Source organism: Schistocerca piceifrons, chromosome 5 (genome assembly GCF_021461385.2).
Source record: "Schistocerca piceifrons isolate TAMUIC-IGC-003096 chromosome 5, iqSchPice1.1, whole genome shotgun sequence".
NCBI lineage: Eukaryota > Metazoa > Arthropoda > Insecta > Orthoptera > Acrididae > Schistocerca > Schistocerca piceifrons.
This window is the reverse complement of record NC_060142.1, coordinates 153,978,994-153,999,809: the sequence shown is the minus strand read 5'-3', so window position 1 is coordinate 153,999,809 and position 20,816 is coordinate 153,978,994. Positions and strand designations below refer to the sequence as shown.

The 20,816-nt window shown below is 43.3% G+C and overlaps 1 protein-coding gene across 1 annotated transcript in view; it reads right to left on the bottom strand.

Annotated features, from left to right (window-relative positions):
- The window catches only part of LOC124798572 (cytochrome P450 6k1-like), a 77,236-nt gene that overhangs the window by 38,826 nt on the left and 17,594 nt on the right, over positions 1-20,816 (bottom strand). The window contains exon 2 of the mRNA XM_047262033.1: positions 19,473-19,733. Coding sequence (XP_047117989.1) covers positions 19,473-19,692 — 220 coding nt within the window. The 5' untranslated portion in view covers positions 19,693-19,733. The remainder of the gene's footprint in view (positions 1-19,472; positions 19,734-20,816) is intronic.

The following is a 20,816-nucleotide window of genomic DNA, read 5'->3' as shown; positions in this document are numbered from 1 at the left end:
GTAAATAGTAATTAGAAGCTCAGGAAAGCTAATCAGATCCGCCTTCCCCAGGTACTCCACTCGCTGCTTCTCACCTCGGCGACACTACGAGCAGCAACACAAACCCGAGTCACTGGAGAATATCGAGATTACACAAGGGTGGAGGTTTCTCTAGGAAATTGCAGTGCAGTCAACTTAAACATCAGGATCCGTTTTCGACGAGCTCGTGCACCCTCGTGACCACTGCCCTTCGATCCGGCAATCCATACACGCCGCTAGCGGTCCCGGCGTGTTGTCGCTCTGCACGGACCTCGCTGCTCCTGCATCCCCATCCGGAATCCACACTCACACCAAAGATAGGGTAGCAGAACTAAATATCGATAAGCGCTGCTGCTGCCACTAGTGAAGAGTCAACGCTTACGAAACCGAGCGGCGCCAGTGAACACGAGAAGGAAAACAAAAAAAAACTGTAAGTAGGCTGTTTAGGTTTTTATGTTGGTAACGCCACGTAGCGCTCTATATGAAAATCACTGACTGTGCTGTGGCTGATTTGCATTGTTGGAATTTTTGCTATTGTAGTGTTGGGCAGCTGGATGTGAACAGCGCATAACACTGCGCAGTTGGAGGTGAGCCGTCAGCAGTGGTGGATGTGGCGGAGAGAGAGAGCAGAATTTTGAGAGCGGACGATCTGGACGTGTGTCCGTCAGAAAGAGTAAATTTGTGATACTGGATATCATAAACTTATATATATATATATATATATATATATATATATATATATATATATATATATGATGACTTTGGAACATTATTAAGGTAAATACATTGTTTGTTCTCTATCAAAATCTTTCATTTGCTAACTATGCCTATCAGTCGTTAGTGGCTTCAGTAGCTATAATCTTTTATTTAGCTGGCAATATTGGCGCTCGCTGTATTGCAGTAGTTCGAGTAACGAAGATTTTTGTGAGGTAAGTGATTCATGAAACGTATAGATTATTGTTAGTCAGGGCCATTCTTTTGTAGGGATTATTGAAAATCAGACTGCGTTGAGCTAAAAATATTGTGTGTCAGTTTAGTGTTGATCACAATAAGTAAAGAGAGAAATGTCTGAGTACGTTCAGTTCTGCTCAGCTGTTTGAAAATCAAACAACGTAAGGGGTTTATCAGCAAAGTCATTCATAAATTTTTCTAAGGCGACGTTTCACAACGCAGCCATGCCAACTGAACGATACGGTCTGGCAGAAACCTACACACGGCACCAACGCGAGCCGCAGTACGGCTCAGCCGTTAAGCTTCTACAGCTACATCTACACCTATATCTACATCTACGTACAAATCCCGCAAGCCACAGTACGGTGTCTCGTTGAGAGTACTCCGTACCACTACTAGTCGTTTTCTTTCCTCAAAATCTGCAGGCTTTTCTGGACGTTCTCACTGAAGCTGAGATTTTAACTTCAGTTTCCCTTTCTGTTCCACTCGCAAATAGAGCAAGGAGAAAACGACTGTCCATATGCCTCCGTATGAGTCTTAATTTCTCTTACGTTGTCTTCGCGGTCCTTATGCGAGACGCACGTTGGCAGCAGAGAGAATCGTTCTGCTGTCAGCTTCGAATGCTGGTTCTCTGAATTTTCTCACTAATGTTGATCGAAAAAACGTCGCCTTCCCTCAGGAGATTCCCGTTTGAGTTGCTGAAGTATCTCCGTAACACTTTCGTATAGTTCGAACCTACCAATAACAAATCTAGCTGCCTGTCTTTGAATTGTTTTAATGTCTTGCTTTAATCCGACCTGGTGCGCCAAACACTCGAGCAGTACTCAAGAATAGGTCGGACTAGCGTCCTATATGCGATCTCCTTTACAGATGAACCACACTTCCTCCAAATTATCCCAATAAACCGAATTCGACCATTTTCCTTCCCTACCACAATCTTCGGATATTCGTTCCATTTCATACTGCTTTGCAACCTTGCGCTCAGATCTTTAAACAACTTGACTGTGTCAAGCAGGGCACTACTACTGCTCTATCTGAACATTACGTATTTTTTTTTCCTTGTCATTTTTCCTTCCATTTTTCTACCTTCATCACACCAACTAGAAATTTTGTCTAACGAGGAGACCTTCTGGTAGGGCATCGAGGTATGAGCTCCCACTTTGCCAGCTTATAGTGTGGGTAGGTACCTACCACACTTTAAAATTGTAGCTGCCAATGCGGTCTCGTTTTTGAAATATTGCCTGTTAAAGTTTGGGCAGCTCTTTATATACAGAAAAGTTTCACTACTGTGGCAAGTGAGCGAGTAGCCGAGCCACAATAGTGAAACTTTTCTGTATATAAAGAGCTGCCCAAACTTTAACAGGCAATATTTCAAAAACGAGGCCGCATTGGCACCTACAATTTTAAGTTGTGGTAGGTGCCTACCCATACTATAAGCAGGCGAAGTGGGAGCTCATAATTCGATGCACCTCCCAGAAGGTCCCCTCGTAAGTCATCTTTTATCCTCCTACAGTCACTCAAGTACGATAACTTCCTGTACAGAAGAGGATCATCAGCAAATAATGGTACACTGCTGCGCACCCTGCCAGCCAGATCATTTAATTATTTTGAGTAGACTGTTTAGCTTTTGATGTTGGTAACGCCACGAGGTGCTCTGTATGAAAATCACTGACTGCGCTGTGTGCAATATGTGGCTGGTTGGACTCATTGTTGGAATATTTGCTTGCGTAGTGTTGGGCAGTTGGATGTGAACAGCCCGTAGCGTTGGGCAGTTGGAGGTGAGCCGCCAGCAGTGGTGGATGTAGGGAGATATGCCAGAGTTTTGAGCGGACGATCTGGAGGTGTGTCCGTCAGAAAAAGGAAATTTCTTTAATTGGATATATGACTTTTGAACGCTATTAAGGTAAATACATTGTTTGTTCTCTATCAAAATCTTTCATTTGCTAACTATGCCTATCAATAGTTAGTGCCTTCAGTACTTAGAAACTTTAATTTAGCTAGCAGTATTGGCGCTTGCTGTATTGCAGTAGTTCGAGTCACGAAGATTTTTGTGAGGTAAGTGATTCATGAAAGGTATAGGTTATTGTTAGTCAGGGCCATTCTTTTGTAGGGATTATTGAAAGTTAGATTCCGTTGCGCTAAAATATTGAGTGTCCGTTTAGTGATGATCAGAATATGTAAAGAGAAAACTGACTGAGTAAGTTGTGTGCCTGCCGCGGTGGTCTCGCGGTTCTAGGCGCTCAGTCCGGAACCGCGCGACTGCTACGGTCGCAGGTTCGAATCCTGCCTCGGGCATGGATGTGTGTGATGTCCTTAGGTTAGTTAGGTTTAAGTAGTTCTAAGTTCTAGGGGACTGATGACCACAGATGTTAGGTCCCATAGTGCTCAGAGCCATTTGAACCATTTTTGAGTAAGTTGTGTTTTACTCCGTTGTTTCTATATCAAATAACGTAGAAGTATACCAGCACAGTCATTCATAATTTTTCTGAAGGGACGTTTCAGTATACAGATAATACCAGCAGTCCAACCCACTTCTTTGGGGCATTCCTGACGATACCCTTGTCTCTGCTGAGCATTCGCCGTCGAGGACAACGTACTGGGTTCTATTTCTTAAGAAGTCTTCTAGCCACACATATATCTGAGAACCTATTCCACACGCTCGTACCTTCGTTAACACCCTGCAGTGGGGCACTGTGTCAAATAATTCTCGGAAATCTAGAAATATGGAATTTACCTGTTGCCCTTCTTCCATAGTTCGCAGTACATCATGTGAGAAAAGGCAATCTGAGTTGCACATGAGTAATGCTTTCTAAAACAGTGCTGATTCGTGAACTAAGCTTCTCGATCTCAAGAAAATTTAATATATTCGAGCTCAGGGTATGTCCAATTATTGTGCAGCAAACCGATGTTAGATATTGGTCTGTAATTTTGGGAGTCCGTTCTTCTTACCTCACCAAAGCTTAACGCCTACCACTACTACATGAGGTCCTACGTAGAGATTTGGAATATAACACAGGACATTGGTCCAAAATCCGGTGAACCACAACATTACGCATTCCCTTTGCTCCCCCACCCCTTCTTGTTTTCTTTTTTTATAATCATCATGAGTGACTGGTTTGATGCAACCTGCCACGTCTTCCTTTCTTGCGCCAACCTCAGAGCAGAACTTGCACACATCGGCTTCCATTATTGTATATAGAATAAAAACCAAACAACAGCCGTATTTAACTCAGTATTTATTTATTTTTCTTAAAGCCACCAGGTTCGTCTCTTCACTGGCGCTATCCTCAGGCCCCTGTACATTAGGACATCAACAAGTATACTAGTGTATGGTGTGTAGCACAAGATACTAATACAGATACACTATGTGACAGAAAGTATCTGGACACCTGGCTCAGAATGACTTACAAGTTCGTGGCGCACTCCATTCGTAATGCTGGAATTCAATATGGTGTTGGCACACTCTTAGCCTTGATGACAGCTTCCACTCTTGCAGGCATTCGTTCAGTCAAGTGCTGGAAGGTTTCTTGGGGATTGGCAGCCCATTCTTCACGGAGTACTGCACTGAGGAGAGGTATCGGTGTCGGTCGGTGAGGCCTGCATGACGTCGGCGTTCCAAAACATCCCAAAGGTGTTCTATAGGACCCAGGTCAGGACTCTGTGCAGGCCAGTCCATTACAGGGATGTTGTTGTCGTGTAACCACTCAGCCACAGGCCGTGCATTATGAACAGGTGCTCGATCGTGTTGAAAGATGCAATCGCCATCCTCGAATTGCTCTTCAACAGTGGGAAGCAAGAAGGTGCTTAAAATGTCAATGTAGGCCTGTGCTGTGATAGTGCCACGCAAAACAAGGCGTGTAAGCCCCCTCCATGAAAAATACCACCACACCACTACACTACCGCCTCCGAATTTTACCGTTGGCACTACACATGCTGGCACATGACGTAAACCGTGTATTCACCATACCCACACTCTGTCATTGGATTGCCACATTGTGTACCGTGTTTCGTCACTCCAAACAGATGAGTCACGTTTCAAATCGTATCAGGCGGATGGCGTTGTACGTATATGGAGACAATCTCATGAATCCATGGACCCTGCATGTCAGCAGCGGACTGTTCTAGCTGGAGGAGGAGGAGACTAGGGTTTAACGTCCCGTCGAGAACGAGGTCATTAGCGACGGAGCACGAGCTCGGCTTAGGGAAGGATGGAGAAGGAAATCGGCTGTGCCCTCCGAAAGGAACCATCCCGGAATGTTCAAGCTGGTGGAGGCTCTGTAATAGTGTGGGGCGTGTGCAGTTAGAATGATCTTGGACCTCTGATGCGTCTATATACGGCTCTGACATGTGACACGTACGTAAGCATCCTGTCTGATCACCTGCATCCATTCATGTCCGTTGTGCATTGCGACGGACTTGGGCAATTCTAGAACTGGTTCACAGTGGCTCCAGGAACACTCTTCTGAGATCAAACACTTCTCGCTGGCCACCAGCTCCCCAGACATAAGCATTATGGAGTGTATCTGGCATACCTTGCAACCTGCTGTTCAGAAGAGATCTCCACCTCCTTGTAATCTTGCGGATTTATGGACAGCCCTGCAGGATTCATAGTGTGTTCCCTCCAGCAGTACTTCAGACATTAGTCGAGTCCATTCCACGACGTATTGCGGAACTTCTGCATGCTCGTGGTGGCCCTACACGATATTAGGCAGGTGTACCAGTTTCTTTGGGTCTTCAGTCTATCACCCTTTGAATTATGTGCCATTCATGAAAATAACTGAAATAGCAGTCATACTAACAAAGAAAGCGTACTCAGCGACAAACATAATAGTCCCCTTGTTGTTATGCGACGGACGGTATATGATGAACTACCTTGGAGCCACTCGTAAAACTGAACGCCATAGAACTTTGTACCAGACGAACAGTGATACGCTACGCATACTTTTAACATCGAGCAATCTGAACGAACCGGAAAACATATATTAAGGCCTTCCTAACGGGAAGCTTCAGACGTCATACCAGCCAGAGAGAAAAATTACTTAAAACACATTCTTACAGTGTTGTAAGATGATTTCTCTTGGCAAATACAAGATGTCATACAAGTTACATGGTTTGTAGAAACAAAGATGAAAATGAATCCAGGCAGAAACTTCATCTACGAGATTTACACTTGAAAGAACGGAGGTTTGGGGAAGGAAAAGGATAAAGGAACATGGGGTGGGGGATGTGTAGATAAGAACCAATGAAAGTATACGAAGCATATACATACCATTACAGACCCATGATGGTACAAAAAGGAACGAAGTCTGTGAGTATAAAAGGGCAAATTAGTGAATGCGAAAAAATGCCTTGTCAGAGTAAATACTAAATCTGAACAAGCGAGAGCTATTTTTTACATAAACAGACCCAGGTGGTGAAGCAAGTACAAATAAAAAAGAAGCGTCATATAGCATGAAACCTAACCTAAAAATCATAGAAGCTTCTGGATAATTAAAGGGATAAACCAAGTGGATTAAGAGCAAAGGTTAGAAATGAGGAAACACTGGACTGTATATGCCACGTGTCTCTGTTATCAAGTAACACTACCTAACAGTTCTCTCTACAAAAATAACCACAGAAAACTTCCTGACCATCATCAGTTTAAACCTCTAGAAGTCATAACACTAGCAATATGGTAAGTATAAGCCTTCCACATTGTGTATGGAGAGATAAAAATCATCCATCCACGAAATATACCGTATATGCAAATTAAATCTATACAGACATCATAAACCTGCATTTGATTGCTCACGTCTCAGCTCATTTTTTTGTAGTTGCCATCATTATATGTCTTTTATGTGTAATGTGTTGGTTTATTGATGTCAACCAGTATGTGAACGTGTTCTGTTACAGTGTGGTTTGTGTTCGCAATTAACTTTTTATATTCCTTTATGTTACAATTTGTATGGTGTAGCGACCTTTGCCTGCCTTGATTGGAATCTGTGTTATTATCTTGTATCATACACCAGATACACACTACACTGTATACTTGTTGAAGTTCTAATGTACAGGGGCCTGAAGATGGCCCTAGCGGGATGCCGAACCTGGTAACCTAAGGAAATATAAATAATAACTGACTGAAATATGGCTGTTGTTTTATTTTTGTTCTACAAAGTGTCTGATCAGCCGTTGTCCCAGATCCATGGTGCATCCAAGGAGATCTTTAATTATTTATTGGTTATATCCTAATCTTTGACCTCTCCCACAGTTTTAACCCTGTACAGTTCCTTTCACTGTAATGTACTATTCGAAAATAAGAGAACATCCTTCTCCAGTCGGTTTTCTCACTGATTTCCTCATATTTCTTTCCTTGACGATTCAGAGAAAACATCCTCTTTCCGTATGAGTCCACCTGATTTTCAACCTCCTTCTGTAGTATCATTTCTCGAACACTTCGCTTCTCTTATTCCCGCTCTTCCCACAGTCCATAACACTTTCATAAAACGCTTCGCTCCAAATGTACGTTCTCAGCAATTTCTTCGCGATACTAAAGCTGATGTTTGATACTAGTAGACTATTTTTGACCGTGAGCGTCCTATTTGCATTTGCTAGTCTTATTTTTATGTCCTCCTTGGGCCGTCCGTCATGAGTTATTTTGCTCTCTTAACTTCGTCTACTTTGTGGTCCCCAACTTCCGTGTTAAGTTTATCGCTAATCTAATTCCATCGCTCCTCATTACTTTCGTCTTACTTAGATTTACTCTTCCGAAGCTCTGTCAAAGTCTGACGCTGACGTTGGATTCATTATTTTTTCGAAATCGTCTCTCATTTCTACATTTATCACTTCAGCAGAACGTTTTTTCCTCCTCGTCTTCCGTTTTCGTTTTCGATGTACTCGTTCCCCCCAACTGCCTTCTCTTCTCCGTGTAACAGTTTTATATCTTTTGCAGTCTTAATGTTCATGCCTTTGCTTTTATTTGTAATTTCAACAAACGTTTTGACTACATGCTAAACCTGTTATACCGCAACAATTTCCTTCTCGATTTACTCACCTTTTAAATTGTTCACGACGTATAATTTGATGAGATGGCGGTAGGTAGTGTGGGACAAGATTAACTAGAAACACCCGCCAGCTAGCTCGTTACGTGCACATATAACAGAAGGTAGTTTATTGGTGGATTATCAATTACACTCCTACTAAAAGCAATATGCGCAAGTAATGCAGCCAAACAATTTCGATTAGTATTTCATTCTGAAAGACATAATTTAGAACGAGTGCCTCTCCACGTTCACCTCAAAACCACTTGCTTTTTTACAGACTTTCAGTTACGCTTTGCTCTTTCTGCTAGCACAAGATATCGTTCAGAACTCTCTTAAGGCCCCCATGTATAATCAAACTTCGTCAAGCTTTACTTTGTTTGGCGTGTTTGACGTGTCTGAAGGATGTCATGACTGACGGCGGATTTGCCAAGTGGCGGACGCTGTTTGTGTTGATATTTCGCAGCGCTTGTTTAGCGAAAATGAGTTTCTTTGCAGTTTATTTCACTGCATTGTGAGATTCCGGAAGTGAGGAAACTATGAACTGGGTTAGAAACAAAACAGCACTAGCAGTTATCGAAATGGTAGAGGTAGTGCGTCTTTCCCTGTCATATATTGCTCAGGAAGAGGTTATTGTATGTATTGTATTGTATGTTAACCGGGGACCTAGAAACGACGGAGAGGCTGCGTTAGACCGCTCGGCTAACCGGGTGGGCTATGAAGAGGTTAAGATGAAAATCAATGCTCTACGCACGACAACATACAAGCGTGAGCGCAACAAAACAAAACAAAAATCTAAACTTAGGTGTTCTGTGACGGACGATGTATATGTTACCACGTTGCGGTATTTTAATGAACTCTCATTAGAGGACCAAATAGAAAATAAATTTTCACATACTTGCGTATTCTTTTTGAATGTGACTAAATAACTCAGTTATAAAGTCTGACTGTCATTTCGGAGGTTCTGAGTGTAATATTTACATGGGCTTATTTCTCTTTCAGTTTCAACGATTCCCTTGACTGGTGTCTTGTTTTCCTTTTCTTCCTTATACACAATGTTAAATCAATGCTTTGTCTGCATTGGTAGCTATTCCCATGGTGTCCTCGTACTTTGCGCCACGAATAGCGTCTGCTTCAAAAGTGCGGTTAAATTAACAGACTTTGTGTACAGACATGAGTGGCAAACCCATGGATAGAGAAGGGCGAATTTGACAAACAAGATTCATTGTTTACCGAGACATTTAGGGCGAAATAGGGGCATTGACAGGTTTTTAGCAAATGCGATGGAACCCAGCAGAATACGTTTCCGTCTCCATCATATTTCGCTGAACAAGTTTGCTTGTTCTTCTCCATCGTGCGTGTTCGTCAACCGGGATAGATGCTCTTCCGTAGCGTCCGTCGCGCTGAGCTGGATGATACCCCAAGTGGTATTGCAGTCATGTTGACTTGGGAGAGAGTGGGACTATTTGACCACAATCACTCGCACACTGGAAGATTGCAGTATGTAGATAGGCCTTGCATTCGCGTTCATTTAATTGGCAACCAAAATATGTCGCACCGTGTTCCTGAGCTATTATGTGAAAATCTCATATACAGAATGTCATGAGATTATCAAAATTCTGTTTTATTCAGAACACATGGTGTTCTGTCATCATATTAGACATCTGAAAATTCAGATGACATACGAGTAACATTTCATACTCATTTCCAAGTCTTCAGAAGAGTTAGAATATCATTGCTTTGCAGAACTGAGATGTTGTAACGGAGGGAGTGTTAACTGTGCTTACTCGATATTCATCCATCGCCATTATGGCAAAAATGTATAACTTTCCCAATGGAAAATTATTATTCCTTCCTTGCATTTAAATCTCGTGAATCATCAACTTGTTCCTGAAATCATCCATTTCAACCACGTGTTTCTGCGTCCATGTCGGAACTTATACATACACTCATGTTCACAAAAAAACAAACACCTTGAACGACCAGACATAATACGTCCATATTCACAGGTCATGTAAATTAGTATGTTCTGCAGAAATTTCAACTCGGTTCAGCATGTATCCCGTTGCCTAGAAGGCACAGGTTCCGCAATGGATCCTGATAACTTCTTGCATGTGTGAAGGCATCGACATGTATAAGGCACAAACGGCGTCCTGTGGTATAGCCATCCATGCTGCGTTCACCTGGGTTCAAAGTTCATCTGTGGTGGTTAGCATTGCGTGACAGCGCTGCAAGTTGGTTTCACCATATCTCACACATTTTCGATTGGCGACAAGTCTGGTGATCTGGTGGGACAGGGCAAAAGGCTGACATCCTCTGACAACAAGAAGGCACGTGTTCATGCTGCAACATACGGGTGTGCGTTGTCTTGCTGAAGAATGGCACCTGGGGTGTCGTGCAGGAAGGGTTTGGCTACGGGTCGCAGGTCAGATTGATCATAGTGCCCTGGATATGCACCAACTGTGATTTGTGGCTGTACCCAATAACACTCCACACCATAAGGCCTCGAATTGGTGTTGTATGTCTTCTGCGATTGCAGTCACTGTGATGCCGCTCCCCCTGTCTGCGGCGAACCACATTGCAGCCATCATTTTCAAAGAATCAGAATCTGGATTCGTCTGAAAACGCTATCTGATGCCATTCCCGCCTCCCCCCCAAGCGACGTCCTTCCATACACCATTGCCGTGTAACATGTGTAGCGGGACTTTGAATTTCGCCGCGCTACACTCGTTCCCTCAGATGAATAATATCCCGTCGCAGCGGTATGAGCGCTCGACGGCAGAGAAAATACTAAAATTGTAACTCTTTTTTTGTTTTCTATTCGTTTCTTAACTGTCTCTCGAGAGCGGGAGCTTAATGCAGACGTGACCTGATGCTGACGTAAAAAACTTATTAGCTAGTCTTGATCTGATTTTAATGTGTAGACATATTGAGGAAGTTGTTATGACATTTGGAGGAGGGAAGTAACGTAAAATAAATTGCATTTAATGTCAAGACGGTTTTGTATACATTAGAAATTCCTGGACAATGAAACATATTGCAAGATTTCGGAGCAGACTTTTCACGCAGAAATGAAGTAGGAGATTTTTGAAGACCTGGACGCCGCACGAAACAAGAAGACATGTTAACATGGTAAAGAATTAACTCTAAGCTACGCCATTTCCCCCTGTCAGTTACATTTTGTTACTCTCTGTTCTTTTTCAATAATTTTTGTAGTGGAAATTGGTTTAACTTTTGCTCAAAAACGCCACAAGGACCACCCCAACAATAGCTTTTCCGAATCACGAAGTCCGATAGCTTTTCTATAATACGAAGTCCGATTTGCTTTACATTCTTTCCCTTTTTCACGGTCATTTACGATTATAAAACCCCTTTTTTATCCACCATTTCTTCCCACATTTTCAACCTTTTCTTTTTCTTTTCTTCTTATTTTTCTTTTTTTATTAACCACTACACATGTTTCTGCACATTCATCAAAGTTGGGCGGAGAAATGGACGACGCGCACGTAACATATGCCGTAATAAGCAGCGACAGATTGTCACCCCTCATCCCATTCGGATGAGGCGTCAATGTTCTACCGATGGTGGTCTGGGTGCTGCGTCCTGACCCATCTCTTCGTGTTCTACGGCCTTCTGTGAGCCATTCTGCACACACCGATTGCACTGCCGAAACACTTCGACCCACGCGGGCAGCATTTTCCCGGACGGATGCATCACATTCTCTCGTGCCAATAAAGCGCCCTCTTTCAAGCTCATTGATTTGACGGTACGGTTGGCATATACGTCTGCGAGGCATCCTGCACGTCTGGTTAAGTCACACTGATCCATTTACCTTCGGTTCATAGCGACAACGAGAGCCGCTGGCATACTTTACCGATAGGTGGCGTTGCTCCGCGATATCGATGTTGACCTTGAAGCCGTGGGCCGACATGAATCAAATGCTAATCTTTTTTGCAGAACATAGTAATTTACATGTCCTATGAATATAAACGTCCTATTTCTGGTCTTTCAAGGTTTTTTTATTTTTCGTGAACATGAATGTACTTTCAAGAAATGGTGTGATTCTTACTTTTGCTTGTATTCATTGTTACACTGCACATGCATTCTCTACTTTTCTTTTATGTTATAAAAAAGTTTCAGCAAAAAAAAGGTGAGTCATAGCATATGCTGGTACCACGAGATCTTCGAATGCTGAAACTACCCGACTGCTGACTATTGCATTCTCCATGCAGGCTAAAGGTTATGCGTTATAAGTGTAGTAAGTAACAGCTGGCAAAGACATTTTCCCATGCAGTAATCGTACCTATAACGAGCGATTCAAATACTTGTGGGATGTTTCGTAGGTTATTGTGTCTTCCGCGCTGCTTCCGAGTAACCTCCCACTTCTTGTTGGTCCTTGCATGGAGTCTCTTCCGTCTATCGCTAATTTAAAGGTCAGATCGCTTTTTCCTTGGGTCAGGTTCACTTTCTGGGGGTGAAGTTCAGGTCATATAATGTGTTCAACACTTTGCACGAACAGCTGCAATCTTGAAGATAAGTGAGCGCGCCCTTCAAGTTCTATCAGTGTATTACCCAACTCAGTATGGGGTGGCGAACATCCTGTTGTTAGTACCAGCAAACCACCGAGTCTTTAAAGAATCGAACTCACTTGTGTAAAACAGCTTCAAACGATCAAGTACTTTATAAATGAGCTAATGTGTTAAATAGTTCCCATTAAACATATAAGTCAAAAAGCTTAGAAGAGGCTCGAAATTATGCTTAAGGGTTGTTGGGAGTCGCTAAGTGCTCTCATTATGAAACACTGGATGAATATAGTCTGAGTAATTTGCGCCCCATTTTCAGCAAGATCAAATTTTCTCAATCATGTTTCAGTCATGTTTATGACGTCATACCTCCTGAACTGTCTCTTGTATAACGATAAAAAGTTGCGAGCACATTCAGTGATAGGGCCTATATGTTATAACTGCCAATTCTGCCAAGTCAGGGGGTGACTCCCGATTTTGCGCTTCTTCTCCTGCCTCCACGTTATTCCATTATTTCTCTCGATTTTAAGCTAATTATCGTCAATCCTAATACATTCGTTGTGAAAAATCGCCGATTTTTTCCCCTAATGTTCAAATGGTTCAAATGGCTCTGAGCACTATGGGACTTAACATCTGAGGTCATCAGTCGTCTAGAACTTAGAACTACTTTAACCTAAACTAACTTAAGGACATCACAAACATCTATGCCCGTGGCAGGATTTGAATCTGCGACCGTAGCGGTCGCTCGGTTCCAGACTGTAGCGCCTAGAACCGCACGGCCACTCCGGTCAGCCCCCTAATGTTCGAAAGTCTTTCGCTCATTGGTCGATTTTTAATCGATATACGTGTCTGTAAGAAAATCGCCTGCGATGATTGTTTTTCCTCAATCCGGTGCATTTTTTATAATGTATACTCGTATCGTTCAGCATTGAGCTCTGTGTGGCCTAGAGTTTGTTTGTTGTCATTAAACTTAAGTGAAGTGGCTTACTGTTCAATGTTTTTTATAATCGGTATAAATCTTTAGAATGGATGAGTCAATGCCATTTTGTTATGAGAATCCCTGAAAGGCTTTTGTGTATGGGCTTATTTCACGTGTATCTTAATCGTCATATTCATAGTATTCGTAATATTAAAAAAGTTGAAAGTAAGAAGATTAAAACTTTTGGTCGATCTCTTATGAGGTAAGTAAATGGTAGGTTAACTGTCTTCTATTGCGTGTTTGTGTGCATCACACTTCAGTCCGCTATATGTAAGTGGTTGCCTTTCCCTTAGTTTATGACTCGACGTTTTGGGTAGTTCTGGTGTCTCCATTTACGATTTTATAGCCGTTAATACAGGCTTGCGACGTCGTAGGGAAAGACACGCATCAGCTGTCTCGAGATTTCTTGATTTTTTAAAACTGTATCTCCCGATTTTTTGTTTTTGAAAGTTGGCGGGTATTGAGATACGGTCTGCAAAGTGTGTTGCGCAATACAGTTGGTAGTAAAGAAGTAAGAAATGAAAATGCTACACCTGAAGTTTTACTGCCCCCCTTTTTAAGCAGAAGCTGGTTTTTCACGCATCTAAATGTCTCTGACGGCATGGCTCCTGAACTATGTGTCTATAACGACATAATTTTGCAGATACATTCGTTGGTATATGTGGGTATGTCTGATGTTGCAGTTTTACTGCATGAACGGCGAAAATGTAGCAAGCGATAAACTTTTTTGTTCAAGTGCGGATATTTGCACGCAGTCCGTTACTCTGCCTCGAGGAAAACACACCGTTTCTTAACAGTAATACTTTCTCATTATGTATACTTTTAGTTTAAGATTATACCTCTTACTGAGTGGTTTATGATAGCATTTTAAATTTTTAAATTTGCTCAATAATTACGCGAGATATAGAAAATCAGATTTCTGTTGTCCCGAAAGCCGTTAGATGGGTTCCCTGCAACTGGAATTGGGTATTGTGGCAGTCACTTAGTACTTAATTCACACTGTTCAAGGGCGAAGCCCCTTTTTCCAGTCGTGATGGTCTTTACAATTGCTGCAAAAGTAATAATGAGGCAATTCCACTTTCCATGCTCATCACAGATCACCAATGAAGATGTTCCATCGTGTGGGCTAGAATTGTACAAGGTCATGAAGTAGCACCTAATTTGTCGCCAGTCCGTTTGAATGGTGCCAGTTACTTAGTATTAAATTAGGATATCGTGCCACAGTCGCTGGAGACTGAATCGCTTGTTCTCGGCGAGCGGACACGGTTTCGACACGATGGTGAAACACCTTGCTTCTGTATTGATGTCCGTGAACAGCTGAGCGACATAAATCAACATCGTTAGTTTGGAAAGGGCGTCTTGTCCCTTGGCCAGCAAGACCGCCCCATCTGACACGTATGGATTGTTTTTCCGTCAAGTTGGTGCATGAAACATTAGTAGAAACTTAGGAGAACTGCCTGTCTCTTGTACGTCTAGACTCATCAGAGAGGGTGGTGCTGTGGTAGGATAGTTCTTCCGGTCTCTGTTGGAACAGCGACTTCACCCATAAATGTGAGTGAAAGCCGGCGCTCAATGCTAAAATGAATTAACCAACACCCTAACGGAAGCAACATCGCTGTTAATATTTACCCATCACAAACTTCTATTCAATCTCTGGTAGCATACGTACTAGTTGGTTGGTTGGTTGTTTTGGGGAAGGAGACCAGACAGCGAGGTCATCGGTCTCATCGGATTAGGGAAGGACGGGGAAGGAAGTCGGCCGTGCCCTTTGAAAGGAACCATCCCGACATTTGCCTGGAGAGATTTAGGGAAATCACGGAAAACCTAAATCAGGATGGCCGGACGCGGGATTGAACCGTCGTCCTCCCGAATGCGAGTCCAGTGTCTAACCACTGCGCCACCTCGCTCGGTCATACGTACTAGGGACGTTCAGTAAGTAATGAGTAATGCAAATCATTTTTTTTTTAAATTCGGAGTGGTTTTATTCAGGATTCGAATAGACAGTGCTATTTGCCATTCTTTTGGCTACAAAACCTTGTTTTTCAACAATCTCAATTCAATGCGGCAACCTTACTCCACCTTACGGGGAGAGCTTGTAGAGGGTGACAATTATTGAATTATATGAAATAAATTCGTCATAACTTCTTAACGCTTTGCGTTAGGACGTTCAAACTGCACGGTTGGCAGCGGGGCATGAAGGGAATTAGTATGCTCATTGTGTTTGGTTTAGCGACGAAGTGAATTTTCATTTGGATGGGTTCAAATGGTTCAAATGGATCTGAGCACAATGGGACTTAACTTCTGAGGTCATCAGTCCCCTAGAACTTAGAACTACTTAAACCTAACTAACCTAAGGACATCACACACGCCATGGCCGAGGTAGGATTCGAACCTGCGACCGTATCGGTCACGCAGTTCCAGACTGTAGCGCCTAGAGGCGCTCGGTCACCCCAGCCGGCTGGATGGGTTCGTCAATAAGCAAAATTAGCGTATTTTGGGGTTTGCGAATCCGCATTTCGCGGTGGAGAAGTCTCTTCACCCTCAACGGGTAAATGTGAGGTTCGCAATGTCCAGTCACGGAATAGTTGGTCCGATATTCCTTGATGGCGCGGTGGCTACCGAACGGTACGAGACGGTTTTGAGGATGATTTCATCCACATTATTCAAAGCTACCCTGATTTCGACAAGATGTGGTTCATGCAAGACGGAGCTCGACCCCATCGAAGTAGGAGAGTGTTCGACGTCCTGGAGCAGCACTTTGGAGACGGCATTCTGGCTCTGCGATATCCAGAGGCCACTGGCATGGGCCTCGAATGGCCGCCATGTTCTTCGGATACGGACACATGCGACTCCTTTTTGTGGGCCTATATTAAAGACAAGATGTACAGCAATAATCCCAAAACCACTGTTGTGCTGGAAACAGCCATTCAGGAGATCATCGACAGCATCAGTGTTCCGACACTTCAGCGGGTCGTGCAGAATTTCGCTATTCATCTGCGCCACGTCATCGCCACCGATGGCAGGCATATTGAACATGCCATAACCGAAATACGAATATCTGTAGTGACGTTTACATGTTGAACAAAATGGGTGCACGCCGTAGTTTGTAACTAATTTAAGTTTTTTTCATATTGTACAATAATTGTCCGCATGGTACCACTCTAGTGGCCGATGTCGGAGCCAACGTCTTGCTGCATCAATAGCCTCCACATCATCCATGTACTGCTTCACGTGGAGTTCATCCTTCATGCTAGTCGTAAGGTGCGAGGCCCGGACTGTAGAGTAGACGAGGACGAACAGTCCAATCAACATTTGTGATCTCCTCACGGGTGCGCAGACAAGTGTGAGGGCCGGCTGGTGTGGCCGTGCGGTTCTAGGCGCGTCAGTCTGGAACCGCGAGACCGCTACGGTCGCAGGTTCGAATCCTGCCTCGGGCATGGATGTGTTTGATGTCCTTAGGTTAGTTAGCTTTAAGTAGTTCTAAGTCTAGGGGACTGATGACCTCAGATGTTAAGTCCCATAGTGCTTAGAGCCATTAAAAAAAAAATCATCACCTGTGATGTTCGACAAAAAATTGTTACGATCAGGCTCGAACCTGGCAAGCAATTGCGCACAGATGATTCTGTGTCGCTCTTTATCTCCTTACATTAGGTAGTGAGGAACCTAGCGGTCACACACCTTTGAGTATCTCAACCGGTGGGCGAGTGCGTCAGCACTTCCTGTTGTGCAGCGAGCTGTTTGATTGTGATTCATCGATCACCTCGAATGAGTGTGTCCACACGTTCTATCATTGCAAGACTCACAGGTGTGTGCGGCCGGCCGGCACGCGGGAGAGTGACAGATTTGAGCGACTTTGTTGCGATAATGACAGACGCCTCGCCCAGAGGTTCCCCGTGCTTTTGTTCACTGACAGTTTTCCGTAGTCATCATGATAGCGACTATGAATATCTACTATGCTCTGGTTTTCCGCTTAAAGAAACTCAGTGACAGCTCTCTCTGCCGCTGTGTCCCATAACACACTCCGCATTTTTTTAACCGAAATGGGCCGAGAAAAAATGTGTTACATTACGAATCCTGTCAGTTAAACAAAGTCTTTTGAAGAAACCAGGGTATCACGTTCTCTCGTAGTCCCGTTTTGTATGGTTTTGATACCTGATTTGAAGTAAGTTCTCACTTCATGTCCTGTCACAAATTTACAAAAAAATTGGTTTCTCTTACTTAATTGAGTTGAAAGGGCGGTTACTTATCAAATATTACCACGTCGAGTAATGCTTCCGCGGAGGGTGTCTCCAGGAATGGCGTATAGGCGGCCACAATGGTCAATGGTTCAAATGGCTCTGAGCACTATGGGACTTAACATCTGTGGTCATCAGTCCCCTAGAACTTAGAACTACTTAAACCTAACTAACCTAAGGACATCACACACAGCCATGCCCGAGGCAGGATTCGAACACAATGGTCAGCCAGGGGCCAATACAACCGCCGAGAACTAAAAGTTATCTGTTCACTTTTATTCATGCCAACAAATATTGAACGTAACTATAATAAACGATGATTCATTGTAAACAATAACAATATTCCTAATTAACAATAAAGGTAATAATTACCCAACATTAATAAATAATAATTTTTATTAAGTAACAGAACAGTTAATTTTTCCACGCAGCAATGGGGTACACATATAAGGGCAAAGAGGCAGTCGGTCAAATGTTCCCTGTGACATGGAGAGACCAACACAGTCAGCGAAGAACGACATAGCTTTCAAAACTGCTGCGACCTCCTATCGACTTCTAAAGTATATATTGAGGAGATGACTTTAGAAGGAAAATCCACGTGGTGCTGACAACAAGAAGGTATTTGGAGTTTTTCAGGGTGTGTGTTTACCTCAAAAAGAGAGAAGGGAATTTATGACCGTCTCCTGTTGTTGGAGAGAAGATTTATCGGCATGACTGTTAACGAACTATGATGCGCAGCATTTGGATTGGCCGAGAGAAATAATCTTTCCCTTAATTTCAATAAGGAGAGTAGAATGCCTGGGAAGCGATGGACTGGTGGTTTGCGGAAAAAGTTTCCAAGACTGAGGTTGAGGTCTACTGACTAGGATGTGCAATGTGGGTCCACAAACAATATGTGGCTATTGATCAGAACGAAAACGATTATTTGTGCGATAAATCTGCTAAAAAAATTTCGAATCACTTTACTTTTTCTCGGTAGTAATAATGAATTTTTTCTTGAAAACATCATTATTTTGTGTAATTTTTTTCGTCTCAACACGTAATTTGCGCTGTAATACTTTCTTTTGCTCTCAGTGCGGTAGGAGACAAGGTACTGGTAGAAGTAAAGCTGTGAGGACGGGTCGTGAGTCGTGCTTGGGTTGCTCAGTTGGTAGAGCACTTGCCCGCGAAAGGCAAAGGTCCCGGGTTCGAGTCTCGGTCCAGCACACAGTTTTAATCATCCAGGAAGTTTCATATCAGAGCACACTCAGCTGCAGAGTGAAAATCTCATTCAAGAGAATAGAAGCTTTCGAAATGTGGTGCTACAGTAGAATGCTGAAGATTAGATGGGTAGATCACATAACTAATGAAGAGGTATTGAACAGAATTGGGGAGAAGAGGAGTTTGTGGCACAACTTGACAAGAAGAAGGGACCGGTTGGTAGGACATGTTCTGAGGCATCAAGGGATCACAAATTTAGTATTGGAGGGCAGCGTGGAGGGTAAAAATCGTAGAGGGAGACCAAGAGATGAATACACTAAACAGATTCAGAAGGATGTAGGTTGCAGTAGGTACTGGGAGACGAAGAAGCTTGCACAGGATAGAGTAGCATGGAGAGCTGCATCAAACCAGTCTCTGGACTGAAGATAACAACAACAACAATCACGATGAGGTCATCACAATGCAGATTGGTCTACACGTATAAAATTATGGGTTACGCAATGAAAGTGAAATGTAAAGACAATGTAGCCGCTGTAATGGAATACAGTACCTTTGTGTAGATCGTAGACTTCCTTCATTATCAGCTCTAGCCGACTTTGGGCCAGGAAGGTCCTTCGAATGTTCCCGAATGGGAACTGGGGCTCTACCTGGAAGACGCCCTTGCGTGTCCAGTACTTGAACCTGTTGGCGAACCACAGGTAGGTAGCCGTGAGCGCCACCAGCGCCACGGCCACCAGCTCGGCCAACCACGACTCCAGGAAGACGGCCATTGCGTCACAGTCGCGGCGCTACCCACCCGCTGCCAGCAGTACTGAAACACACAATGCGTGCAACGTACAGACTCTATCGGTTTTCATAACGCATGTAAACAAAGCAAATTGCGGAACAAGATTTTTTATCAATACATAGTATTGCAAACACGATGTTTGTTAGTTATTTACACGTCCCTTAGAGCAAGTTGCTGTTGTGGTCTTCAATCCGATGACTAGTTTGATGCAGTTCTGCGTTCTACTCTATCCTGTGCAAGCCTCTGGATCCCCGAACAACTAATGCAACTTACATGCTTCTGAATGTGCTAACTTCTCTCCAGTATTAACTTGGTGACCCTTTGGTGTCTCAGAGTGTGTCCTATCAACTGAAACCTTCTTCAAATCTGGTTGCGTCACGAATTTATTTCCTCCTGTTGTGTACATAGTTCCACGTAGCCAGCGCGTACACAACTTTCCCACAAGAGCGCGCCCCGCTAAGCACAACAGCGCAGGCACAGCACTCGTCCGTCTCCGCACTATGAGATGGCGCTGTCTTAGAGACGGACCAAATTTTGCTTCCGCCGATCCACGTATTAATATGTAATGCAGCCAATGAGATTGCTGCTAACGTATAACCTTTTCTCCTCGCGGATCACACTCGCGCAGTGATACCTGAACGCGCGAGGTATTATAATGAGTGTACAGACCTCCGATTAGTCAGTGTGCATTAGTCTGCACCAGTCTGTACCAGTCTGCATTAGTCTAAAGTCAAGTTTCAGTCTGCGCCTAATAGGATTATCATATTCCTGTACATAGCCATGAAGATAAATGAATAGACACTTTGTCAAGTATCAGAGATATGTGAGAATAAGATTAACGTACCAAGACCGAAGGAACTTCAGATTGTCAATTGTAAATAGCATCCAGAACCAAGTTAAGTTATTTTTATGCTTTGTTATTATTTTAATAAATGTGTGTGAAAATTAATCAAGTTCTGTTTAAAGTTGGCAACCGTCAATCTGCTACTCTAAGCGTGCAAGTAGCATTTCTATCGTCTGACCTAACGGCAGAAGATAAACACGCCACTATATGACCACGAGACATATTGCTGACACTCGCCTACTTCGTTAGAGCGACAAGTCAAA